The following is a 21,489-nucleotide window of genomic DNA, read 5'->3' as shown; positions in this document are numbered from 1 at the left end:
ATTTTAATTATTTTTTTAATATTTTATAACTTTATTATATAGGTTAAGTTTTAATAATACTTTTTTTTTTCCTTTTTATTTATATTTAATTACTTTTTTAATTTAACTTTTTAATTTTATAAAAGTATAAAATTATATTTATTCTTATAATTATTTTTAACCTTTTTTATATAAAGTATAATAATAATTGTATAAATATTAATTAATAATTTTATATTTATAATAATTTTAATTACTTTTATATTATTATTAAAAATAATTAATTAAATAATATACTATTTTTTAAATAAAAAATTATATTTAATATAAAAATATTTAAGAGTTTTGTAAATAAATTTTTTATATAATAAATATTATTAAGTAAGTTTAAGTAATTATATTTAATATTTACTATATTTAATAATTTAAATATAATTATAAATAATTAATTTTTTAATAAATTTAATAGTATATTTATTAGAATAAAAAATAAGTAATTTAATAAAGTTAAAGCTTAAAATAATAAAATTAAAAGTAGTATAAAAATATTTAGTTATATTATTTAATATATATTATTAAATATTATAAATTAATATTATATTTATTTAAATAAATATAGTAAAGTTTTATTAAAAATATAAAGATATAATAAGATTAATAACGTTTAGTAAGAAAAGGTTATAATTTAAATAAAAACGTTAATATAAATATATAGCTTTAATTTTAATATAAAATTTGTATATAGTTGAATATTTAATTATAAATTTTAAAAGGGGTATAAGTAATATTATATTATATAAATATAAAATAATAAATTCCTTTATAAATTTATATAAAGGTAAATAAATAAGTAAAAAGTAAAAAAGGAGAAGTAGGATTTATATAGGGCTATATAGATTAGTAAACTTTTATATATAATAAAATTTGTTTTAATATAATAGCTTATTAGAATATATACTGCTGATTAGCCCTAGTTAGTGCTTTAGATTAGCAATAGGGGGTGTATACGAATAAACGGAAAATAGGTGTGTAAGGGGTTTTTAGAAAGTCGCCCCTGTCGCGCACCATATAGGCCGTCCTCGCTCGAGCTTGGATCCTGGTCGCAGAAGGGGAATTTGAGCTTCTCGGGCCCTGACCCCTGGAACAGGAGACCACTGCTGCTACTCCCCGACACCAAGACCTACATGTCTCCGCACATATTAGGGATTGTCTTGTGCGTCATCCAATCTACAAACTCACCTGACTGTCGTTCCATCACCTAAACAGTAGACTCAAGTTCAACTCTTGACCGAAGAGATGAAACCCGAGGGGAATCCCTTGCTTCCCAGGTTTCAACACCTGAGCATTCTGGTTGTCTGATCGCATCCATCACATCTACATCTGAATTTCGCAAGTCTGGGGGATTGGGGTTTCATTAATACGTAGCGTACGGCTTGCATCGTCACCACCACTTTTCGCATCAAGACCTCACCGGCAACTTGCCGTTGGTTCGTTGCCAGATTGATTTATGAGTGCGCGACTAGATTCGTGCAGATTCAGAATATCGCACTACAGATTGATAATCGAATCAATCATATCAAATAATTGAACATGGGTCTTGGTCGGAGCCGGACGCCTGATGCCGAGACGTATGCACGACGCGCACACCGGTCGGTATAATACGCTGCAATAAGAAACAGACTAGCCCCGACTGCCGAGACTTGTTGGTATCCACTACGAAAGCTACTTACGCAGCATTCGTCGTGCAACTGGCCTAGCAGAAATGTCTAGCCAACGGCACACACCGGCATGAGGTCATTGGTTGTCCTACATTATGTCAGGGCGCATCGTGGAAACAACCCGCGAATGCCGTGGTGTCGTTGTAATGAATTGAGTTCCCAGATCCAGAGTTACCCCCCTCACGAACCAGATCTGGCCACTTGTTTCCAGTCGTTGTGACCAGAGTGCTCCATCATAAGCGAGTACTCTCCCGAAATCGCCATCGTTGCTAACAGTGGTCGGTTGGGACAAGAGTGAATTTGCACTAGACTTCCAACAGCGTCACGCGCAGCATGCCGACGTCGTGAGGCCTTTGGCAAGGACGATTTCCATGAATGGGCCTAGGAGGAAACATGGATTCAGAAGCAGAGAATCTCATACTCACGAGCCAAGATAACCGGCAACACCCGTAAGCAGATCCACATATCAGCTATACTGCCATGCCCTCACGACGTGGCGAGACTCCATATTGCTGAGCAGTCCTGTCCATAATGAGCGTTGTTCAGCACTGACTGAGGTGCCACAGATACTTATCAGGCAATTTTGCACCGATCAAGAAGACAACTCCGCTGACGCCATGCCCCTACTCGGGCTCCATTCCCCTCGACCTCTGCGGCGGGCAGTACGTCCGCAATGGCGGGAACCCCGTCACAAACGATGATCTCGGCCGGGATGCTCACTGGTTCGACGGCGATGGGATGCTAAGCGGCGTGCTGTTCCGAAGGACTGGGGAGAAAGGAACCACGGTCCAGCCCGAGTTTGTGAATCAGTTCTTGCTCACAGATGTGTACGCCTACGCAAAGCGAAGGGGTGGATCCGCTGGCGAGGATGATCAGAGTCTGAGACGACCTGTTCTTCCCAGCATCGCAACGCTGGTGAACCCGACCTTGGGGATCTTCACCATCGTGTGGGCCATTCTTAGGACAGTCATTCTGGTCCTCATGTCGCATCTGTCGAGAGTCAAATATCCTGTCAAAAAGATTAGCGTCGCCAACACCTCAGTCCTCTACCACGACGGCCGCGCACTGGCATTGTGTGAGAGTGGCCCGCCACTGAGATTTGCCTTGCCAGGGTTGGAGACTATCGGATGGTTCAACGGCCGCAGCGCTGAGAACGAACCCAGGCATCAAGACAGCAAAAAGAGAGGGGGTTTCGGGGGCAACAGTGCGCTGTCTTTCATGAAGGAATGGACTACAGCTCACCCACGCGTCGACCCCGTAACGAAGGAGCTCATCGCATTCCACGCCGTATTCATCAAGCCATTTTGCTACTACTCCATCGTCCCGCCTTCAGATCCCAAGCTGTCGACGTTGCAGCCACAATTACCTGCCCCTCGATTCTCGATGCCTGTTCCCGGTGTCAAAGCACCGAAGATGATGCATGACTTCGGCGCCTCCCGAAACCACACGGTCATCCTCGACCTGCCTCTGACACTCGATCCGCGGAACCTTGCCCGAGGCGTTCCTGTGTTGTCATATGATTCACGAGGAAAAGCGCGCTATGGCGTATTCCCACGATATCGACCCGATCTTGTACAATGGTATGAGACGAATCCGTGCGTCATCTTCCACACAGCCAACTGCTGGGACACCATCACCCACACGGGCAGCATAAATGGCGCTGAATTACAAGAGACCTCCGTCAATTTGCTTGCGAGCAGGTTGACATCAGCGTCGCTGGTTTTCAGCGCTGGAAACCTGCCCACACCTGCTGTCAAACCTGTTCCACCAGAGTATGCGGAGGAGGAGCAGTGCAGGCTCTACTACTACAACTTTCCTCTATCCGCGAATGATGGAACTGACACGCCTGGCCATCGAATCAGGCACCAGTGGGCATTGTCAGCCATTTCATTCGAATTCCCTACGCTGTCGCCAAATCACTCCATGAGCGAGGCACGTTATGTCTATGGATGCTCAACAGGTTATGCATCCTACACCGTTGCCTTGGGTAAAGCAGCCAAGATCGACTACCTCGCAAAAATCGACGTAAAAACGCTCATTGCACGTGGTGTTCAGCATCCTCCGCAACCTATAAGGGGTTGTGTGGATACTCGCACCGTCGCTGAAATCAGGGCCAGTCGCGACCCCGACGATCCCATCAAGCTCTTCAAGATGCCCGATGGGTGGTTCGCGCAGGAGCCGCGCTTCGTCCCTCGCAAGGAAAGCGAGCGGCAAAGCGAGGATGACGGGTGGCTGTTGACGTACGTGTTTGACGAGAGTCAGCTGACTGCGGATGGCGAATGCGACGAGGATGCGATTAGTGAACTTTGGATCATCGATGCGAGGAATATGAAGGATGTTGTGGCGAGAGTGAGACTGCCGCAGCGCGTGCCATATGGACTTCATGGGTCCTGGTTCCCCGAGGAAGAGATCAACGGGCAGAAAACCTTCACGGCTGTGAGGATGTTGGAGGAGAGGGAGGGAAATGCATTTTCAAGGAGTTTCCGGGGCATGGTTGAGCGATGGCTTGGTTAATCAGCCAACGGCGAATCTTTTCAGCGGACGATTACTTGGTTTTTCATGGGCTTCTGTAGTAATACTAATCAAGGCCGTCGGCCGACATTGCGTAAGATTGCTGATTACCATGGCGGGAACGAATGGTTGTTTGCTTCCCCTGATGCTGACCGGCTCGCTGAGAAAAAGAAGGACTAAGCATCGGGCGCTGCACAAGCATAACAGAATGATGGATGCGCACAATTGCTGACATCTGATTTCCTTGCTGGTTCTCGCGATATGTTCTAGCTTCCTTCCACTCTATCCCGGAGGAACGAGCCGCTGTGGATCCTTGATATCAAGTAGGAAAAGTATGTCTATTATATAGCTCTGAAGATTCCAAAGGTCTACCTGTGATTAAAAACGAGCCTCTGCAGTAGGATAACATCATATAGTGAGGTATTACATGTCCACCTGTAATCTTCATAACTGTGTTGGCGTACAACTAGCGTCGTTCCTTTCTCGCGGTATGTGGACCTTTTGGGATCCCTGTACGCACGTGTTAAGATTGCGGCTCGATCATTAATCCTTTCGCGCCGATCCAATGAACCAAGTTCCTGGTCCCAATCGTTCGAGTTCCGATCGAGGCGGATAAAATAATTTCGCGGTGCATGTGGACTTCATGACCAGCTTATCTGTACAAGTTTCAAAATCATGACTTAGAAATCATGACGCTATCGCCGAAAGTCCGCCCCCTGACCCACCACACCCTGAAAAGATGGGTTCATAGACCACCTCTACATACAAAACCATGCTGAATGAGGCAATCTTTTTCACGCTTACAGCTGACAAATGGTCACGGTGTGACGTTAAAGGTCCACCGGCGCCAGTATCATCCGATGAGGCATAAAGAAGTCGCCCACAGATCACGAATATGATATATAGTAAAGACTCCCTTTAGCCACTCGGGTGATAAGTATGTAGCGAATGTGAACGTCAAATCTTAAGATTATACTGTTTATACCCGAAAATTATCGAAAAAATGGCTGGTCAAACCAACGGCGCGCAAAAAGGAGTCGTCCTTGTCACTGGCGCAACCTCCTTTGTTGGGACACATGTCATTAAGCTCTTCCTCCAAAATGGATACCATGTCCGGGGCCAGGCACGAAGCGAAAGTTCAGCGAAGAAGATCTACAAGGCCTTCCCAGATGCTGGCGACTCACTTACCACAGTGATTGTGCCGGATATCACCGCTGCGAATGCATTTGACGAGGCTGTCAAGGATGTTGCTGGAGTAATACACACTGCTTCGCCATTTGTCTTTGACGTCAAAGACAACGAAAAGGACCTTCTCGACCCTGCTGTCAAGGGCACCACTCGTGTTCTCGAAGCTGTTGCTGCCCACGCACCCCAGGTCAAGCGTGTGGTCATCACTTCATCATTCGCCTCCATTATCGATCCCACGCAGGGCTACCGGCCAGGTTACACCTACACCGAGAAGGACTGGAACCCGGTGACTTACGAAGAGGCCAAGGCCGGCCCAGGCCCAATCGCGTACTGCGGATCAAAGAAGTTTGCCGAGAAGGCAGCATGGGACTTTGTCGAGGAGAAGAAGCCCAACTTCACCGTCTCAACCGTGTGCCCGCCCATGGTCTACGGGCCCGTCGAGCACGACACGGACATCAAAAACCTCAACACCAGCATCGCGGACATCTACCGCTTCATGGACGGCAGTCAGAAGGAGCCAGGCGCGACCTCGTTCCCCGCGTTTGCCGACGTGCGCGACGTGGGCGAGGCGCACTTCCGAGCATACGAGCGGGCCGAGCCGGGGCGGTATTTTATCACGAGCGGGAACTTTGAGAACATCGACGTGTGCAGGGTGCTGAGGGAGACGCTGCCCGACCGCAAGGACAAGATCCCCGACCCGCAGCTCACGGGCCGGGCCGAGTTCTACAAGCTGGACAACTCCAAGACGGGCAAGGAGCTGGGCATGAGCTTCACGCCTCTGGACCAGTGTATCCGGGACACTGCCCTGAGCTTGGTTGCGCTGGAGCAGGGAAAGACATGGAGAGAGGTCTCCAAGGCGTAAATTTGGCCGGGAGAGCGGAATGTGTGGTTCTCGTGGGTTGCTGAGGTTGCATTAATTAGAGGAACGATTAAATAGAGATAGATCACTGGTCTTATGTGAATTATTCGGAATCTTACATTGAATTGAATACATAGACTATCACTTACTAGAACACTTATGAGGGGTACCCTGCTGCCCGTCTTCTTAGATAAGGTCGAATGCGCAGATAGTATTGCTATCTCTTCTATCTCACATCTTTCAGGACCACAACCTAAGTTGTGCACCACTAGTACACACTCGTGCTTTGTGAGCTAAAATGGTCGGCATCACAATCACTCTGGCAGTGGCCGTAAGCTCCTGCAGTGGAAACTGGTGAAGACGATGAAATTGTCGATAAGAAAGAGAACGCTGAGTGAAGAGAGCCACAAAGTTGAGTTGTGTGGGACTAGGCAAGGATCAAATCATCTGCATAAATTTCCAAAGTTTCATCTTGACATATCGGCAGATTAAAAAATACAAATTTTAAGGTCTTGAAGTATCAGTATAGATATTAAGGTTTCTTCAAACTAAGCCCAGAAAGATATCAAGCACAATCTGGCGCCTTGCAATGAACAACACAAGCAATGCCATCTGCTCATTCTATCAGCGGCATAGACCATTAGAAACATCAAGTAAGCCCGTCAAAAAGTATTAGGGTGAATGTGATCATCTTCGTCATCCGTGACACTCCTGACACTGAGCCTCCTCCGGTTCGCCATGACCTCGAATGCCAGGGCTGTCAGCTCAGCATGAATCGCAGCGTCGTTTGCCACCTTCATGTTCTCCAGCGCCTGGCTCGCCTGGCTCAGCCTGTCGGCAAAGGGCGCCCGGAGGTTGTCCCAGAAGTTGGGTTCTTCCACTAAAATATGGTTGTCAGCGATGAGTTCAGGAGACCGAAACCAAGTCTTTGCCTGGACAAGGGGAAAAGACCGTGCACAAATTGAAGACTCACAGCGAATATCAGGATGCCTTTCTGTGGCCCACTTGGTAAGCCCGACATGCGAAGACGCATGGAACATGAACCCCAAGAAGTCTCTCCCTACAACATCCGCCTTCAAGTCCCTCTCAGACTCACGCCTCCAGCACTCGTAGCTCTCACCGTGCGGCATGTAGCCCTGCTCGAAGCTCAATCCTCCCGCCTCCAGCCTCCTCACACTGCCGCCGTACTTGCCCTTGATGATGCCCACCAGCTCCGTGGCCATGGTGCGGTGGTGGTACGGTATCCGGAGCGTGTCCTTCGCGACAGCGTACTTTTCACCAAAGACGCAAAACTCGGCGAGGCTCACGCCCGGCCATTTGGAGGGCGCGGTGAGGACGGTGTAAGCCGTAGGGTCAAGCTGGTCCGTATTGGCGGTGAGGTGGGTGAAGTGAGACAGGTCGTACTTGTAAGGGCTATACCGGCCGTGCCAGGCAACCACGTCAAAGGGGGTGTGTTTTTGGGTGTACTGATAAAACTTGCCAGCAAGCTTAGTGATGATGCGCCAGTCGGATGGGGATGTTGTAGTGGGGAATGATTGGCTGTCGGCCGGTGTTATTGGCAGCGGGTCAAAGTCAACGTCGAAGCTCGCCACGGGATACTGGAAGTCTCGGACGTGAGCTAGCCCATTTGCACCCAAAGGCCCCAGTTCAGGGAGCTTGAAGTGAGCCCCGAAGGCCTCGAGGATATAGCCGGACGCACCAGCCCTCTCCGGGAAACTCGCAATGTTGACGGAGAACCGGAAGCCGGGTGGGATGACGGCTATGGAGCCAGGCGGTACGCGGAGGTGGCCAAGCTCCGTCTGGATGTCGAGGATGCCACGGGTAGGGACAAGAAGAAACTCTCCGTCGTTGCTCACGAACGCTTGCCGGTTCATGTCGGCATCGAAGGCGTAGGTGTGGACGGCGAGACCTTCCTTGAGGGTGGAGTCGCCATGGCCGCAAAGGGTGCGAAGACTTTCAACAAAAGTCACAGGCCTTGGCGCGTTGCCGCTGCCGTCTGTCGGGACGGGCTGCAGTGTTGGAGGGCCCCATGTGTGCGTGAGTGGTGTGAAGTCGACGTTGGGATTCAGGGGTAGGAAGCACGACTCGACCTTTGCAGGAACTGGTAAGCGGCTAAAGCTCGACAGATTCGGAACCCGGTTGCAAAAGAAGCACATTTACCTCTGCGGAGATCTTGCAAGGTCGCAGCGGGCGATGGGCCACAGAGGGCCTGACTCGGTACATCCACCTATTTGGATTCAAAAATATGCACGTCAGCACTGTGTGAGTAGGGCTGAGGCGCGCAGCTTGTAAATGCTAAGTAGTTTTATGACCAGGAGTGACGACTTACGAATTGAGTACGGACTCGCGTGACGAGATGAATGACGTGCCGTTCAGGTGCTCGGCATAGAGGCCATATGGGTGCTTCTGCGGCAGGTTTGTGCCGTTCCTTGGCAGGGCACCAGCAATTGCCTCTGATGCATGATGGTTGCCGAAGCCGTGTTGGTATCGAAAGGGATCATGAGGCGTAGGCTGTGATATATGTCCCAACACGGCCGTGTGGTGGAGGCCTTCGTCGTTGATGAACAGACTGCCCATGCTTGAGGGAGACAAGAGAGTGCAGAGATGGGTGGAATGAAATCAGGAGTCGACGAGTTGTCTTGTGGTGTGCCGTGCCGATGGTGTATGTCTACCAGGGGAAAGTGTATATGAGAGAGGCAACATGCGACAACGGCATTCCAAACAAAGTGGGCACCAGGGGGGTATTTGTGAAGTCAACGATCAGGCATCGTGAGGAGGCGCAAACGGTCAGGGCCGGGAGCGGGCCGGCTGTGTGATTTTGAGTTCGTAGAGCGGCCAACAGGATCTGGTCCTCCAGTCCGTCACTTCTCCGGTGGCACTGTCGACTGGTCGAGGGTCGGTGAGTTGAGTGGAAGCATGCCATGCTATGCTGCACTCACATGGTACGCGGCAAGGAGGCAGAACCCGGGACCGCGAAGGAAGGTGTAAGACCCAAGCCATACCGTTCAGCACAGCAGATACACATACATACCGCTTGATCCGGGATCTACTTTGTGGCGCGGACGTCACTTGGCGTCCATAGGGAGTCTATCCCGTCCGATGATGCATGCATGCGGTGATGAATGGGATGGGATGGGGTTCACTCACTCAGTCCTCCGAAGAACCAGCGAGCGGGCATTCTGGGCGTGCTCATGTCGACTTCGCGCATGCATGTGCAGGTCCATGCAGTCATTCAGTCTGAGGCAACGGTGGACAGGCAAGCGCATCGCATCACATCCATCCGCTATCCGCATCGCATGGCATCGAATCATATCAGATCAGATCAAACACCGCACGAAGGCCGTCGTCATCCACTGCTATCCACCGCCGGTCCATCGCTGCCCGATGCTCCTGGCAGACTGGCCGCCTCCGAAGAGGGTGTCACCCACATGCGGCTGGGATGGGCAAGATGGGGGGAGGAGTACTGTGTTCCAAACCACGGCAGGTCCAGATGGAGGTCTGTGCCATGCTCGGCGATCTACACAGTACCAACCAGACTGCTGGGCCGGTGGACAGCAATCCCTGGATGTCGAGGGCCAAGCTTAGCGGAGGAATAGAAATCACAAACATATATCAATCGGGTGGTGAGCAGTAATGTGTCAAGGTTGGTGCCATGGATTGGGTTGGTATGGTGGGCGGGGGAAGAAGACGCCCAGTGGCGCGCGAGAAGATGTCTGAACACAATGAACGAAAGATGATTGAAGCGGTGGGGCGGCGGCCGTCACACCAGCTCCAGCTTGCCTGTCCTCCCCCGTCCGGCAGGCAGGCTGAACTCTGCAGGCGTTGATCATGGTGGTACTGGGATGGATAAGTCGGTCTCGCCATTGTCTCGCTTGCAGCCTCTACCCGGGGTGGCTGTCCTGGTCCGGTCTGGCCTGGCCTGGTCCTGTAAGTAGACTACAGTATGGCACTTCTCATACTTACGGCGTGGTCGGTGTCTGTGGGGCCGCACACCCGAGCAAGCGGAAGACGACGCTCAAACATGGCATGAGGAGCCCGGATATACTGTACGGCAGACGGTGGACTATACTATACTATACTGCTCTTTCACGAGACTGAGCTCTGATGCGCTCCAGTCCGAAGTCGCCGTCCAGAGTTCAGACTGTGCAGCATTGCAGCATCGTAGCGAGGAGGAGATCGTGATGGCGGTGTGCAAAGACCACTGCTTATCCCGTTGCCCAAACCTTGATTCCGCCCACGAACAGGCTCGGGTTTCCCACATCCAGAGGCCGATGCGCCCTTCCTACGCAGGCAGGCCGTGACAAGCAGCGGAGACCCTGCCTGGCCCTGCAGAACCGGCAGCCAGCCAGCCAGGACCGCAGGCACCTCACGCGGCAGGGGACCAACAAGGGGAGCTCTGAGAGCTCTGGAGGATTCGCGATCTATATGCCCTTCACGGACTACGCGGAAGTCCTCCGGCGGCCGACGGCCCACACAACCCCCTGCCCCAGGATGACAGCCGATCGCGAATGCAACCTCAACAACCAGAGATGAGCCCGGCAGGCTATCGACCACACTCGGGCTGGCTGTGCGTAGTCTAGTCTAGTCTAGTTCTGCTGTAGTGTACATGTAGACTAGACATGCAAGGGTTGGGAAAGCTTCCTCAGATTTGTTATATTTCCCCCAGGAAGCGCGCGCCCGTGGCTGTTACCAAGAAGTATTGGTTACAATTTAAAAATTGCCATGCAGGTAGTCGACCCATACAAGGTTTGGCGGCTGCCACCGCCCTGAATGATGCAGCTCAAGTGTGTGTTGACACGCACATCTCGTCCAACCGCTAACGTGCCTCGGCAACTGTGCCTACAGATATGTCCGCACACAGCCCTAATTTCTATAGACTAGACTATTTACTATGACCTGCGCCTTGCTGTCACGCCAATCCCGCAACAGAATGTGCCTGCCCGAAAGCTCTGGCAGGGTTGGGAAGAACTGTTTGGACCCAGAGCGTGGGCAGGCCATCGAGATCCACCCTTACAAACCTTAATTGACATGCGACCGAGATATTCGGAAAAAAGAAACAGCTGGGAAAGGCATCCAGCAAACTAGATAAGCACAGTACGCGGTAAATAAACTTTACCATATGACTTGAAACCCCATCACCGCCCAGCCTTGTTACCGCCGCAAACACCCGGCGGACATTTTACGGACAATTCACCAACGAACACCCCAAGACACTTGTCACGCACATGTACGGCACTCTAGTCTACCTCATACCACGTTCAAGCTCGAGTTTTGGCCTCGGGGAGTACCATTGCCGAGCCTCAATAGCCTATAGAGGTCTTAACCGGAACAAACGCCTATATCAGAAAGCCAGATTGGCTGCATGGTCGTCTCTTGTACGCATCTTGTAAGAACTAAGTATATTACTACAGTAGCCGCAGGCACGAAGACTCGCCCACGATCCCCAGATCAGGCCCCTGTGGAGCCGCCCAGGAGGGCTGAGCAAACATCACAGCTACGTCCCGCCCTGATTTGCAAGTGACCAACCAACCACCCTACCGACAGGATGCCTGCCCACATGCCTGCCGGACAAAATATCCTTTCGGATTCAACGACATCTTCCCTCCTCCTCCTCCACGTTACCAGTGGCGAACATCTTCATCGCCCGCATGTCAGGCACCTATCCAGGCCCACCTCGTTCTCGCTTCTAAGCGATCTCCGCCGACGAACCCCACAAGCGAGAACTATGTCACGTACCATAGTATGTTTCTTGTCCGTCCACCGCCACGTTTATTTTTGACACAAAAGCATATCGGATGATGGATATCCCAACAATAGACCCATCCGGCCGGGTATCCAATTTGGATTTTGGGTTTCGCAATCAGATAAACAGCACGGACACATACACATCTCGCTTCGCCTGGACCTGCCCAAGGCGGGAATTCGTACTGTGGGTATCATGCCCATGGGCATCTAGATCCTCAACCGAGACGCCCGTGAACTTGAACATGAAATGTTGGAGCCCGGTCTGTGGCTGGGAGAGTGTGTGAGCAGCAAACTGCACAAAGTACGCGCAAGTCTTTGTGAAACCCACCTAAACTCTCGACATTACTTTCCCCATGCGATACAACTTTGGCGCGCCGACCGAAGAGTAACCTTGGGCTGATCGCCTCCTCCCCTGTGCCTGCCATGAACGTGCCTGGGAGAACCGGGTTCGAGTTAAGGTTATTCGTGCATCGCACGTCCTGCCGGCATGCCGAAGTTTTCCCACCCAGACAGCGGGCGAGCTCACGCTGAGGAGGCGCCGGGCGACGGATGCTCTCGTCCAGCGTCTCTTCGTCCGCCATCTATTCGTCCAACACCCTCTTGTCCAACACCCTCTGGTCCAACACCCTCCTGTCCAACACCCTCTTGTCCAGCACCCACTTGTCCGCCACCCACAAGGGGCCCGGAGGGGGTGGGGGAGAGTAGAAGCACGTCCCCTCATATCACAATCGCCGAGCAAGGAGGCCACACCGCATCAAGTCCGAAGTGCAGCCACGGACTTTATGCGGATGAATTTGCTTACCTTCCTCGGTCGCCAAGGCGTTCCCATGCTCGGAATAAGGGGGCCGCGTACACCACAACACAACACAACACATCACAACTCACACACACCCCTTCGCGACTTCCGACCATGATGATGGCCACACATGTCCCAACAATGGGCACGGCTATCGCGATCCAGCCGTCAGCACTGTGTGCTGCAGTCGACGAGCTGCAGATCGGGCGTGGATAGTGTCTTGTGCTCGGCTGTTGTCCAACGGCCAGAGCGAATCATCCTACGTCGTAATTGGGCTCTCCACCGGGGATTCTCACTCGACCACGACACCATCTCGGTGTGAACACCTCGTCATTCTTGGCTCGAGACTCGTCGTCGATGACGCCCCGTAGCTCTGTATGTCTTGCGTTGGATGGTTGCCGACAACAAGTCCAGAGCGTCGTTCGAGGATCTGCAATAGCTTAACCACTTTCATCAGTGTTAGACAATGCCGCCGGCTATCAGCAGCTGTCGACTTGATATTGCTGATGATGAAAACCACATGCAGCCTGATATGCACGGCATGGGCAAGGGGCATTGAAATTTTTACATTCATTCGGCTGTCGCATTTTCCACCTGCTTGCCTAAGTCGTAAAGAACACCTCCTCGCCACCCCCCGATATCTGTGATCATCGCGCCCCAATCTGCTGGACTGCTGCCATCCACTTCTGCTCATCGGCCCTAAAATAAAACAAAAAAAGCATGTGTGTTAGCCCATGTTCCAATACGGGATAGGCATGTAATTCGCAAGAGTGTGTGTATCATAAAATGAAGTCGAACGGGCCCCTATTCCGGCTGGCAGTCGACCCGTCACACAGCATACCCGATGCATGCACCACGACGGTCGTACAACGCGAGATGGCCCAACCGACCTCATTACAGGTTCCAAGGGGGAGCCTTGTTCGATGCCGCGCTGTCTGCCACCCTCCACGTTCTCATCTAGGCAACATTCCTCTCGTGCTCTCCCATGTTCGACACGGCAATGATGATCGGGCTGTAGGGGAAGAGGGGATCGCGAGCAAAGGAGGGCCGGGAATAACTCACTTGTCAAACTTCAACAGCTTGCCCAACACGGGCACAAGCTGCGCCCTGAGCCTGTTGTCCTTCTGCTCCAGGAACTGCAGCATGATCGTCTTGAGATAGACCGCATCCACACCACCCCCACTTCCTCCAGCCGCAGCGCCGTTGCCGCCGCTCCGTTGACTCTCCATGCTGCCCCTGCTGCCGGCCGCTGGGCTGTTCACGCTCGTGGTGGCAAGCTTACCCTGTACGATTTTCAACTCTTTGGCGAGCTTGTCATGGCGTATCCTGTAATCGTCTAGGCTTCGACGGAGCTCGTTCCTTGCCTTCTCCGCATCACGCACCTGCTGCTCTGATGCATCGAGTGTGGCGCGGAGGTCGTTCACCGTGCGCCGCATCTCGTTGACCTCGTCATCTGCCTTGGCCTCCACCGCCTCGAGCTCCTCCCTCCTGCGCCGCCACTCGCGCTCCTTGTGCTCGAGCTCGTCCTTCTCCTCGGCGAGCGTCTTGCTCTCTTTCTCGAGCTCCTTGATGCGCTGCTTGAGCTCTTCGGTCTGGCGGTTCGCCCGCCGCGAAGAGGACAGCATCTCGTGCTCGAAGCGGTCACGCTCCTTTTCGGCCTCTTCGATGCGCTCGTGCATCTCTCTCGACTTGGAATTGGCGCGCTCGTCAGCCTCGGCGAGGAGGCGACGCATGGTTTCTGCTTCTCTTGTGCGCTCGCCGAGCAGCTTACGACACTCTGCAATCTCCTCCTCAAGGCTCTCTGCCTGGCCCTGGGACTCCTTGAGCTGGATGCTGAGCTCGTGTGTCTGATCGCGCATGCTGCCGAGCAAGTTCTGAGCGTTGGTATACTGGCTCGTCTTGAGTTCCGAGTCCTCCTTGGCGATCTCCGCCTCCTTGCGCAGCTTGGCACACTCGTCCTCAAGCTCCTTCACCCGCGGGCGCAATTTGAACATCTCCTCTTGTAGCCTCTGCAACTCTCGCGTGGCCTTCTCCTCCTTGGCGCTGAGTTCGATCTTCTCGTTCTCTGCCTTGCGCAGATCACGGCCCGAGATGCGCTGTGCGTTTTCCAGGCTCAATTTAGCGTTTGTCTCGGCCGTGAGCTTCTCGCGGAGTGTCTTGGTCTCGGTTTCGCGGTCAATTGCCAGGCGCTGCGCGCGAGAGACCTCGGTCTTCAGCTCCTTTTCGCGTTTCTCCATCGCACGTAGCTCGGCAGCCTTCGCGGCCAACTCCTCTCTAGTAGATTTCAGGGTAGCTGCCTCCTGTCTGAGACTCTTGAGCTCCGGCTGGGCCTTTTGCAGGACCTCGCGAAGCTCGGTGAGGTCTTTGTATCTGCTCTGTGCAAGCTGCTGTGCCGCGCCTAGGTCGGATTGTAGTGTCGACGATTTTGTCTTCAGATCCTCGAATTCCTGTCTCATCGTTTCAAATTCACCCTGTAGCTTGTCGTTAGTCTGCGCCGACGAGGAGGATGATTCAAGCTCCTTTTCGAGCTCAGCAATGCGCTCTTGAAGCTGCTTCCTCTCGGCCTCCAACCCCTTGATCTTGTCCTTGGCTTGAACATGCTCATCGCCAATGTCCAATAAGTTCTCCCGTAGAGTCTCAATTTCTTCCCGTAAATCCTCCTCTGTCTTACGCTGTTTGGATAGCCTTTCGATCTGCTCGTCCTTCTGCAACACATCTGACTTCAGGGTTGAGATTTCGACCTGCAGCTCCGCAAGCGACGGACCATCGATCGGGGTCGCTGGGGGTTGCGGCGTGGTGTCGCCGCCAGCAGTGTTCGTCGTCTCTGCGGGGGCCGTGGCTCCACCCGCGCCGCCTTTCTTCTTCTTCTTGTTCTTCTTCTTGTTGTTGGACGAGGGTGGCTGCGAGGTGGCTGCGGGAAGCTCAAGAGACTCAGAGGGGGCGGTTGTTGACGGCGTAGGCGGCGCCTGATTGACCTGGAGCTGCGTATTAAGCTCTTCGATCTTTCGCTCGTTCTCAAGCTTTGACTGCCGCAGGCTCTTGATCTCGGTCGTCAAGTCGACAATGCGCGTGTCCAGGGCGGCCTTGGCCTCAGTGACCTTCTTCAGGCCACTCTCAAGTTCTGAGTGCAGGGCGCTTGTTTCGGCGAGCCTTTCTTCCTTTTCCTTGATGGCCGTTGCTGTGGCTGCCTTCTCCTGCTGCAGCTGCGCCTGCAGGTCCTTCAGCTGTGCCTCCGATTTTTCAATGCGTTCTGTCAGGGTCTTGATCTCGATATTCCGTGCATCAACCTGCGACTGCAAAGATTCGGCCATGGCCACGCTGTCCCGCGACTCGCTCAGCTCTCGGCTCGCCTTCTCGAGGTTCTCGACAAGACCAGCGCTGTTTTCCTTGGCAGTTGCAAGCTCCGTCTTGAGGTCGTCGACAAGGACCTTGAGCTTCTCGATTTCCCCGTTCTTCGACTCCACCTCGGCTTGCAGCTCTGGGATCTCATTGTCATAGGAGAAGAAATCATCGCCAGTCGCCTCGACATCACTCTTAGACTCAGCAGGCTCTGCTGGCTTCTGCTTAGGCGAGAACATTCCTAGGACCGATTGCACAGGGGACCGAACGTCTGATGGGCGTGGCGAGGTCTGGGTCGCGACCTGAGCCTTCTCAGGCTCGGCAGTGCTCGCCTCGTTCTCGGAAGCTGCTGCTGCTGTTGCGCCTTCAGCAGTTTTAGCAGCCTCTAGAGCAGCCACCTTCTCCTTCAGCTCGACAATCTCCTTGTCAGCGGCATCGTATTTCTTCTTAAAATTGTCCTTCTCAGCAGAGACACGCTTGAACTCGTCCATGACCATGTCGCCCTTGAGGTTCAGCTGGTTGAGATATTCGAGAAAGGCGGCTGGGTCCTTGATGGATGTCAGAGGAGTGTTCTCGCGAAGGGCGCGTTCGAAAGGCTCGATGGAGGTAGCTCGGCTGTGGGCAATCCGGTAGGAGCGGAGCAGTTCTGTTGAGGATGTCAGCTGGAAATGCCATGTCTGAGGTCTGAGACACGACCTCGCGTCGAGATATTCAGCCTACCTGGATAGGTCGCCTCCAGCTTTTCCAATTTCCTGAGTTTGGTGCGCACATCTGGAGGTAGCTCGGGTGTGTCATTCTTGGGCGGCGGCGCAGGCTTTTGTTCGTCGTCTTTTGCATCCTTTGCAGGTTGGGCGGTATCTCCAGCGCCCGTCGCAGCACCAGCCTCGCCACTCGCAGACCCAGCATCGTTGGCATCTCCATTCTGCGGTGTCTGGTCATCGGTCGGCGGTTTGGGAGTGGTTGCGCGGCTAGGTTCGTCGTCGTCTATAACAAAGGCCGCCTCGAAGACGGCAGGGTCCAGATTCGCGGCGCCATCGTCGTTCTTGGAGACATCCTGACTCTGCTTCTTGGGCCTTGGCTTCCTGGCAGTGGATGCGGCGCTGTTGCTCCTCGAGACGGACGAGGACTGCCTGGGGCTGCCGGTGGCAGAGCCGGATGCTGCTTGGTCGTTGACAGCTTTCTGACGGGCCTGCTCCTCGGCGATGACCCTGTCGATAGAGCCCTTGAGGCGTTGAAACATGACGGATACGGCGGAGAGGGCTCACAAAGGAATGCGGTCGAACCAATTCAATGCGACAAGGCAGGGCAATGCATGCGAAGCAAAGCAGAGCAAGGCAAAGCAAAGCAAAAGGGCAGGTTGAACGGGTCGAGTCGTCCAAGCTGTATCTAGCAGGTCTACCACGATGGGCAGGGCATAATAGCGTGCAGGGCTGGTCTGCCCAAGGGGAAAGAACAAAAAGAACAATGGGGAGAACAAGTCGCTTGCTCGCTCACTTCTCCCTTCTGACGATGTGTTTCGAAAAAGTCCAGCCTTGCTTTTGGCTCGGCCTTGTGCTCTGACAAGCCAAGACGGTAGGTACGGTTCACCCAGCGGTGGTCTAAACTGTGAGCTGGCCAGAGCAACCAATTGCGCGGCCCTTCCCCAGGCGAGCTCGGCCCCGACAGCTCGGGCCCTTCCAGGGGGTAAGGGTGCCTGTCTTTCTGGCCGTCTAGATACGGACCTAGGAGCGTAAGTACATTGGTACCTCCGTTTCATATGCATGGATTGGCACCTGGGACACAGGGACCCCACTTCGCCCCCCTGGCAGCCCTGATCGACCGTGAAGGGAGCTGTGAGGTCACTCATAGCAGAGCTCCATCTCCCAAATGTCCCAGGCGAGATTGAGCTCTGGGCTGCCTGTCTGCCTGCGAGGCTGACACCCACGAGCCGTGAACGGACAAACTCTCTCGACTCCCTACCGTAACAAAGAACACTACCCTCAACGGCCGCCACACATCACCTCCTGATCACCGCTCGCTACGACAATCACATCACCCGTCAGCCTTCGACACAGCTTCATGCGCCCTTTTGCTTAGCAGCTTCCTCGCCTTCATTCTCGTCAACGCTTGCCACCGAGTAGAGGCTGCCCTGAGCAGGGACAACAGTCTCTGCAAACACCCCAGACCAAGTTGGTCGACATCCAGGGGCACCAGCGAAGATGGTCTCGCTATGGCCATGGAAGGTAAGTTGCCTGTTTGTTTGTCGCGGGCGCTTCTCTGCCCTCACTCAGTTTATGGTATTTGGCACTTGCTGACCTTGCCCGACCTCCCACAGAAGGACGACTCGTCGACCGCCTCCTTCGAAAAGATTCTGTCTGTCCTGTCCACCAATATCGCCACAACGCAAGCTCGCCTCGAAAAGGCCCGCGCGTCTAGCCGTCGTGTCCGCCTTCTCTGCACCCTGTACCTCTCCATCGCCTACCTCATCTACGCCATCGTCGTGCTGGTCGTGATCGGATGGAAGAACATAGGCGCGTACGAATGGTCCGGCATGGCTGGCGGCCCCGTCGTCATCTACCTTGTTCGCACTGCCACCTCCGCCGTCTACGACATTCGTATCGATAGCCTGAGCTCAAAGCTCAAGGGTCTTCAGGGGGAGAGAGCCACCACCATACAGAAGTTGAAGGATGCCACCAAATACGATTCTACGCTGAAGCTCCTGGAGAAGTATGGTGGCAGCGATGGGAGCCCTAAACCCAAGAGAAAACCCACTGAGGATGGCGACGCCGAATCCAAGAGCCCGGCGCGTTCACGACGACAAAACTCGGGTCCCGCGCAGCGCACAAACATGCCCCCACCCGCTACTGCCAACATCCGCCGCGACCCTCCCGCCCTCTCGCATCCAGGAACACCTCAGCCACCAGGCACTGGACCACAGGAACTCATGCAGCAGCAGCAGCAACGCCCGAGCCCAGCGCATCAGCATACAGATCTCTCGGCCGAATTTGCGCCCAACGCATTCGAAGCACCGAGGCCGGCTTCTGCGCATGTTGCTGGGGCCCAGTACGAGATGAACCCCGCGGGACTCCAGACCCACTGGTATGACAGGATCATGGACACTCTGCTCGGCGAAGATGAGACGGCAGCCAAGAACCGTATCGTCCTGATTTGCAAGCAGTGCCGGCTCGTCAATGGCCAGGCGCCCCCGGGAACGAACAGCCTGGCCGAGGTGGGCTTGTGGAAGTGCATGGGATGCGGAGCCAACAACGGAGAAGAGAACGAAGGCAAGCGGATTGTCAAGGAAGTTTTGGGTGGGAGAAGTGAGTCCGTAGAGAGGACGGACGATGGAAACGAGAGCGACCTGGTTGAAGTACGGGGTGACGAGGCTTCGGAAGAAGATACTGTGTCTACGAAGGAGGAGGGGGAAACCACTGGTGCAAAGAGACGGAAGGGTAAGGGCAGGAATTGATTTACTACTCAGGTAGCGGCAGCAGGTCAGTTAGAATAAATTAATGGTAAATGCACCTGGCAGCCCTCTCTCTTGTCACCCCCCACTCGCGAACATCATGCCTCAGATCATGCAGAACAAGGATAAAGCAGCAAATTTGCATAGCTGCGCGCAAAACGGCAGTGAACTACGCGAGACTGGAGAAATTCGAAATCTCTATATTACTAGTAAATCAAAAGCTTGGTTGCGGAGCACACATTACTGCATATGCCAACTCGGCCTCCAAGATTGGCGGTTCGACGCAGGCTGAGTCCTCTCACCCAGAGGGTGTTGGCCCTGCCACGCGACACTTCGTTGCCGCACCCTCTCGGCCTGTCCCGCCATCTGCTTCTCGTAAGCCCAAGCACTGCGTTCCTCACGGTTACGCAATGCCAGACCAGCCCATCTCTTACAAGCTGAGCAAAAATCATCGACAGTGTATAGCTCTGTCCAGCTCCGAGGGCATTGATGATGTGGACTCCCTGGGCACGAGCCATGGCGGTACGTGTTGTGCCCGCAACGGCTGTTACTGGTGATGATGAGCAAACACATGATCTTACGCTAAAGCTGGACGGCAGGGATAACTGAGGCTGGCGACTTGGTTTGGTGAGGTGTGGTGTGAAGACTCGCTTCACTCGAGGCGAGTGAACCTGCATGCGTATATATGTTGAGCTCAAATATACTTGATGACTTCCACGCATTGTCGACTGTTGATGGACTTTGTTCATGCGTAGAAATACTCAATCAATGTCTTTCTTCCGAACAATAGGGAGTCTTGCTGGCACAATCCGGCGGCACCTCGACTGGAGAAATCGCGTGTTGCTTTGTTTTAGCTTGCCGTTCCGCCGTCATGACAATCAACCGCAACAAACTCCATTCTTTGAAAGACGTCTGTACAGCCGAATCAAGACTATCAATAAGCCATCCCAACAGTTCAAATAGTCCATGATCCCCCGTCTTCTACCACACTTTCTTCCGAACAGTATTACCAACACTTGAGAAAACAGCCCAACTGAAACAATCGAAACCACACACCACTTTTCAAAAGTTTCATCACTTAAACTTAGAAAATGAGTCTCAATATCCGATGCCCTAGCTGCAGACGTGGCATGTCGGGCCGCCACAGGGTCTGCTCCGACTGCCGTTCGTCCTCTTCCGCCGAAAGAACTGTTTACGTGGGAGAGTCGGGCGACCGAATCGAAGTCATTACCGATACACGCTCCCGGCCTTCTAATTCAAGGCACATGGAGCTCAGGCGCAAGTACTCTTCGTCCGATCGCCGCGGTGAGTACTCTTCTTCCAGCCGTGACTCATCCTACTACGGTACAGACTACGGGAACTCTTGGGAGGAGTCATATCGGGAAGCTAGTCGGTACATGGGACGTGACGAGCGGGACTATGAGACTTTCAGGTATGCCAGGCGCCGAGGTCACCCTCATGCTGATCGATATGAGTATACCACCTCGGATAGACAGCCTGGTTATCCTCCTTATGATGGGACATATCAAGACGGTCCTCAGGCACATCATTCATCGTATGCTGGAGCTCGACAGTCTCGCAGTGAAGGATATCGTCCTCATTCATCAGACGCTCAAGCTCAGCAGACTCATGGGCAAGGTGGCGAAATCAAATATGTGTACTCGTGCACAGAGGGTCCTGACGGCGAGATAATTGATTAGCTGAGTCTGGTCTTTTCGAAAGGTAGGTCTTTTTAGTGCGGGAGTAATAGGTGCCCTTTTGTAGAATAAGTAAATGATACTTTGGCCATAAAGAAATATTAGATCTGCATGCTCGTACTTTTGTGAAACCACGTATTCTCAACCTTCTGCTTTCAATTTCTTTTTCAGAACAAAAATATACACATCTGCATCCTAATGCTACGTGCTTA

At 52.7% G+C, this 21,489-nt stretch overlaps 5 protein-coding genes across 5 annotated transcripts; 3 read left to right on the top strand and 2 right to left on the bottom strand.

Annotated features, from left to right (window-relative positions):
- Nucleotides 1-2,090: 2,090 nt before the first annotated feature.
- On the top strand, nucleotides 2,091-4,211 carry J7T55_012471 (carotenoid oxygenase; the record flags this gene model as incomplete). The annotated part of the gene is made up of 2 exons (XM_053137359.1): nucleotides 2,091-2,146; nucleotides 2,264-4,211. The coding sequence occupies 2 exons, from the start codon at nucleotides 2,091-2,093 to the stop codon at nucleotides 4,209-4,211; spliced, it is 2,004 nt and encodes a 667-aa protein (XP_053000268.1).
- A 1,000-nt stretch (nucleotides 4,212-5,211) lies between these two features.
- On the top strand, nucleotides 5,212-6,258 carry J7T55_012470 (short chain dehydrogenase reductase; the record flags this gene model as incomplete). Its single annotated transcript, XM_053137358.1, has 1 exon — nucleotides 5,212-6,258. The coding sequence occupies one exon, from the start codon at nucleotides 5,212-5,214 to the stop codon at nucleotides 6,256-6,258; it is 1,047 nt and encodes a 348-aa protein (XP_053000267.1).
- Nucleotides 6,259-6,917: 659 nt separating this feature from the next.
- On the bottom strand, nucleotides 6,918-8,832 carry J7T55_012469 (homogentisatedioxygenase; the record flags this gene model as incomplete). The annotated part of the gene is made up of 3 exons (XM_053137357.1): nucleotides 6,918-7,135; nucleotides 7,229-8,367; nucleotides 8,585-8,832. 3 exons carry the CDS (start codon nucleotides 8,830-8,832, stop codon nucleotides 6,918-6,920), a joined length of 1,605 nt encoding a protein of 534 aa, XP_053000266.1.
- Nucleotides 8,833-13,753: 4,921 nt separating this feature from the next.
- Nucleotides 13,754-17,375, bottom strand: J7T55_012468n (viral a-type inclusion protein repeat protein; the record flags this gene model as incomplete). The annotated part of the gene is made up of 3 exons (XM_053137356.1): nucleotides 13,754-13,808; nucleotides 13,859-16,781; nucleotides 16,856-17,375. The coding sequence occupies 3 exons, from the start codon at nucleotides 17,373-17,375 to the stop codon at nucleotides 13,754-13,756; spliced, it is 3,498 nt and encodes a 1,165-aa protein (XP_053000265.1).
- A 958-nt stretch (nucleotides 17,376-18,333) lies between these two features.
- On the top strand, nucleotides 18,334-21,272 carry J7T55_012467 (uncharacterized protein; the record flags this gene model as incomplete). The annotated part of the gene is made up of 7 exons (XM_053137355.1): nucleotides 18,334-18,357; nucleotides 18,450-19,566; nucleotides 19,887-19,955; nucleotides 20,046-20,102; nucleotides 20,180-20,207; nucleotides 20,728-21,012; nucleotides 21,077-21,272. 7 exons carry the CDS (start codon nucleotides 18,334-18,336, stop codon nucleotides 21,270-21,272), a joined length of 1,776 nt encoding a protein of 591 aa, XP_053000264.1.
- Between the last annotated feature and the right edge of the window lie 217 nt (nucleotides 21,273-21,489).

The sequence above is a fragment of the Diaporthe amygdali genome, assembly GCF_026229845.1.
Source record: "Diaporthe amygdali strain CAA958 chromosome Unknown NODE_2_length_3802984_cov_64_841326, whole genome shotgun sequence".
Lineage (NCBI taxonomy): Eukaryota > Fungi > Ascomycota > Sordariomycetes > Diaporthales > Diaporthaceae > Diaporthe > Diaporthe amygdali.
The sequence above is the reverse complement of the archived record's forward strand: the minus strand, read 5'-3'. Positions and strand labels throughout refer to the sequence as shown.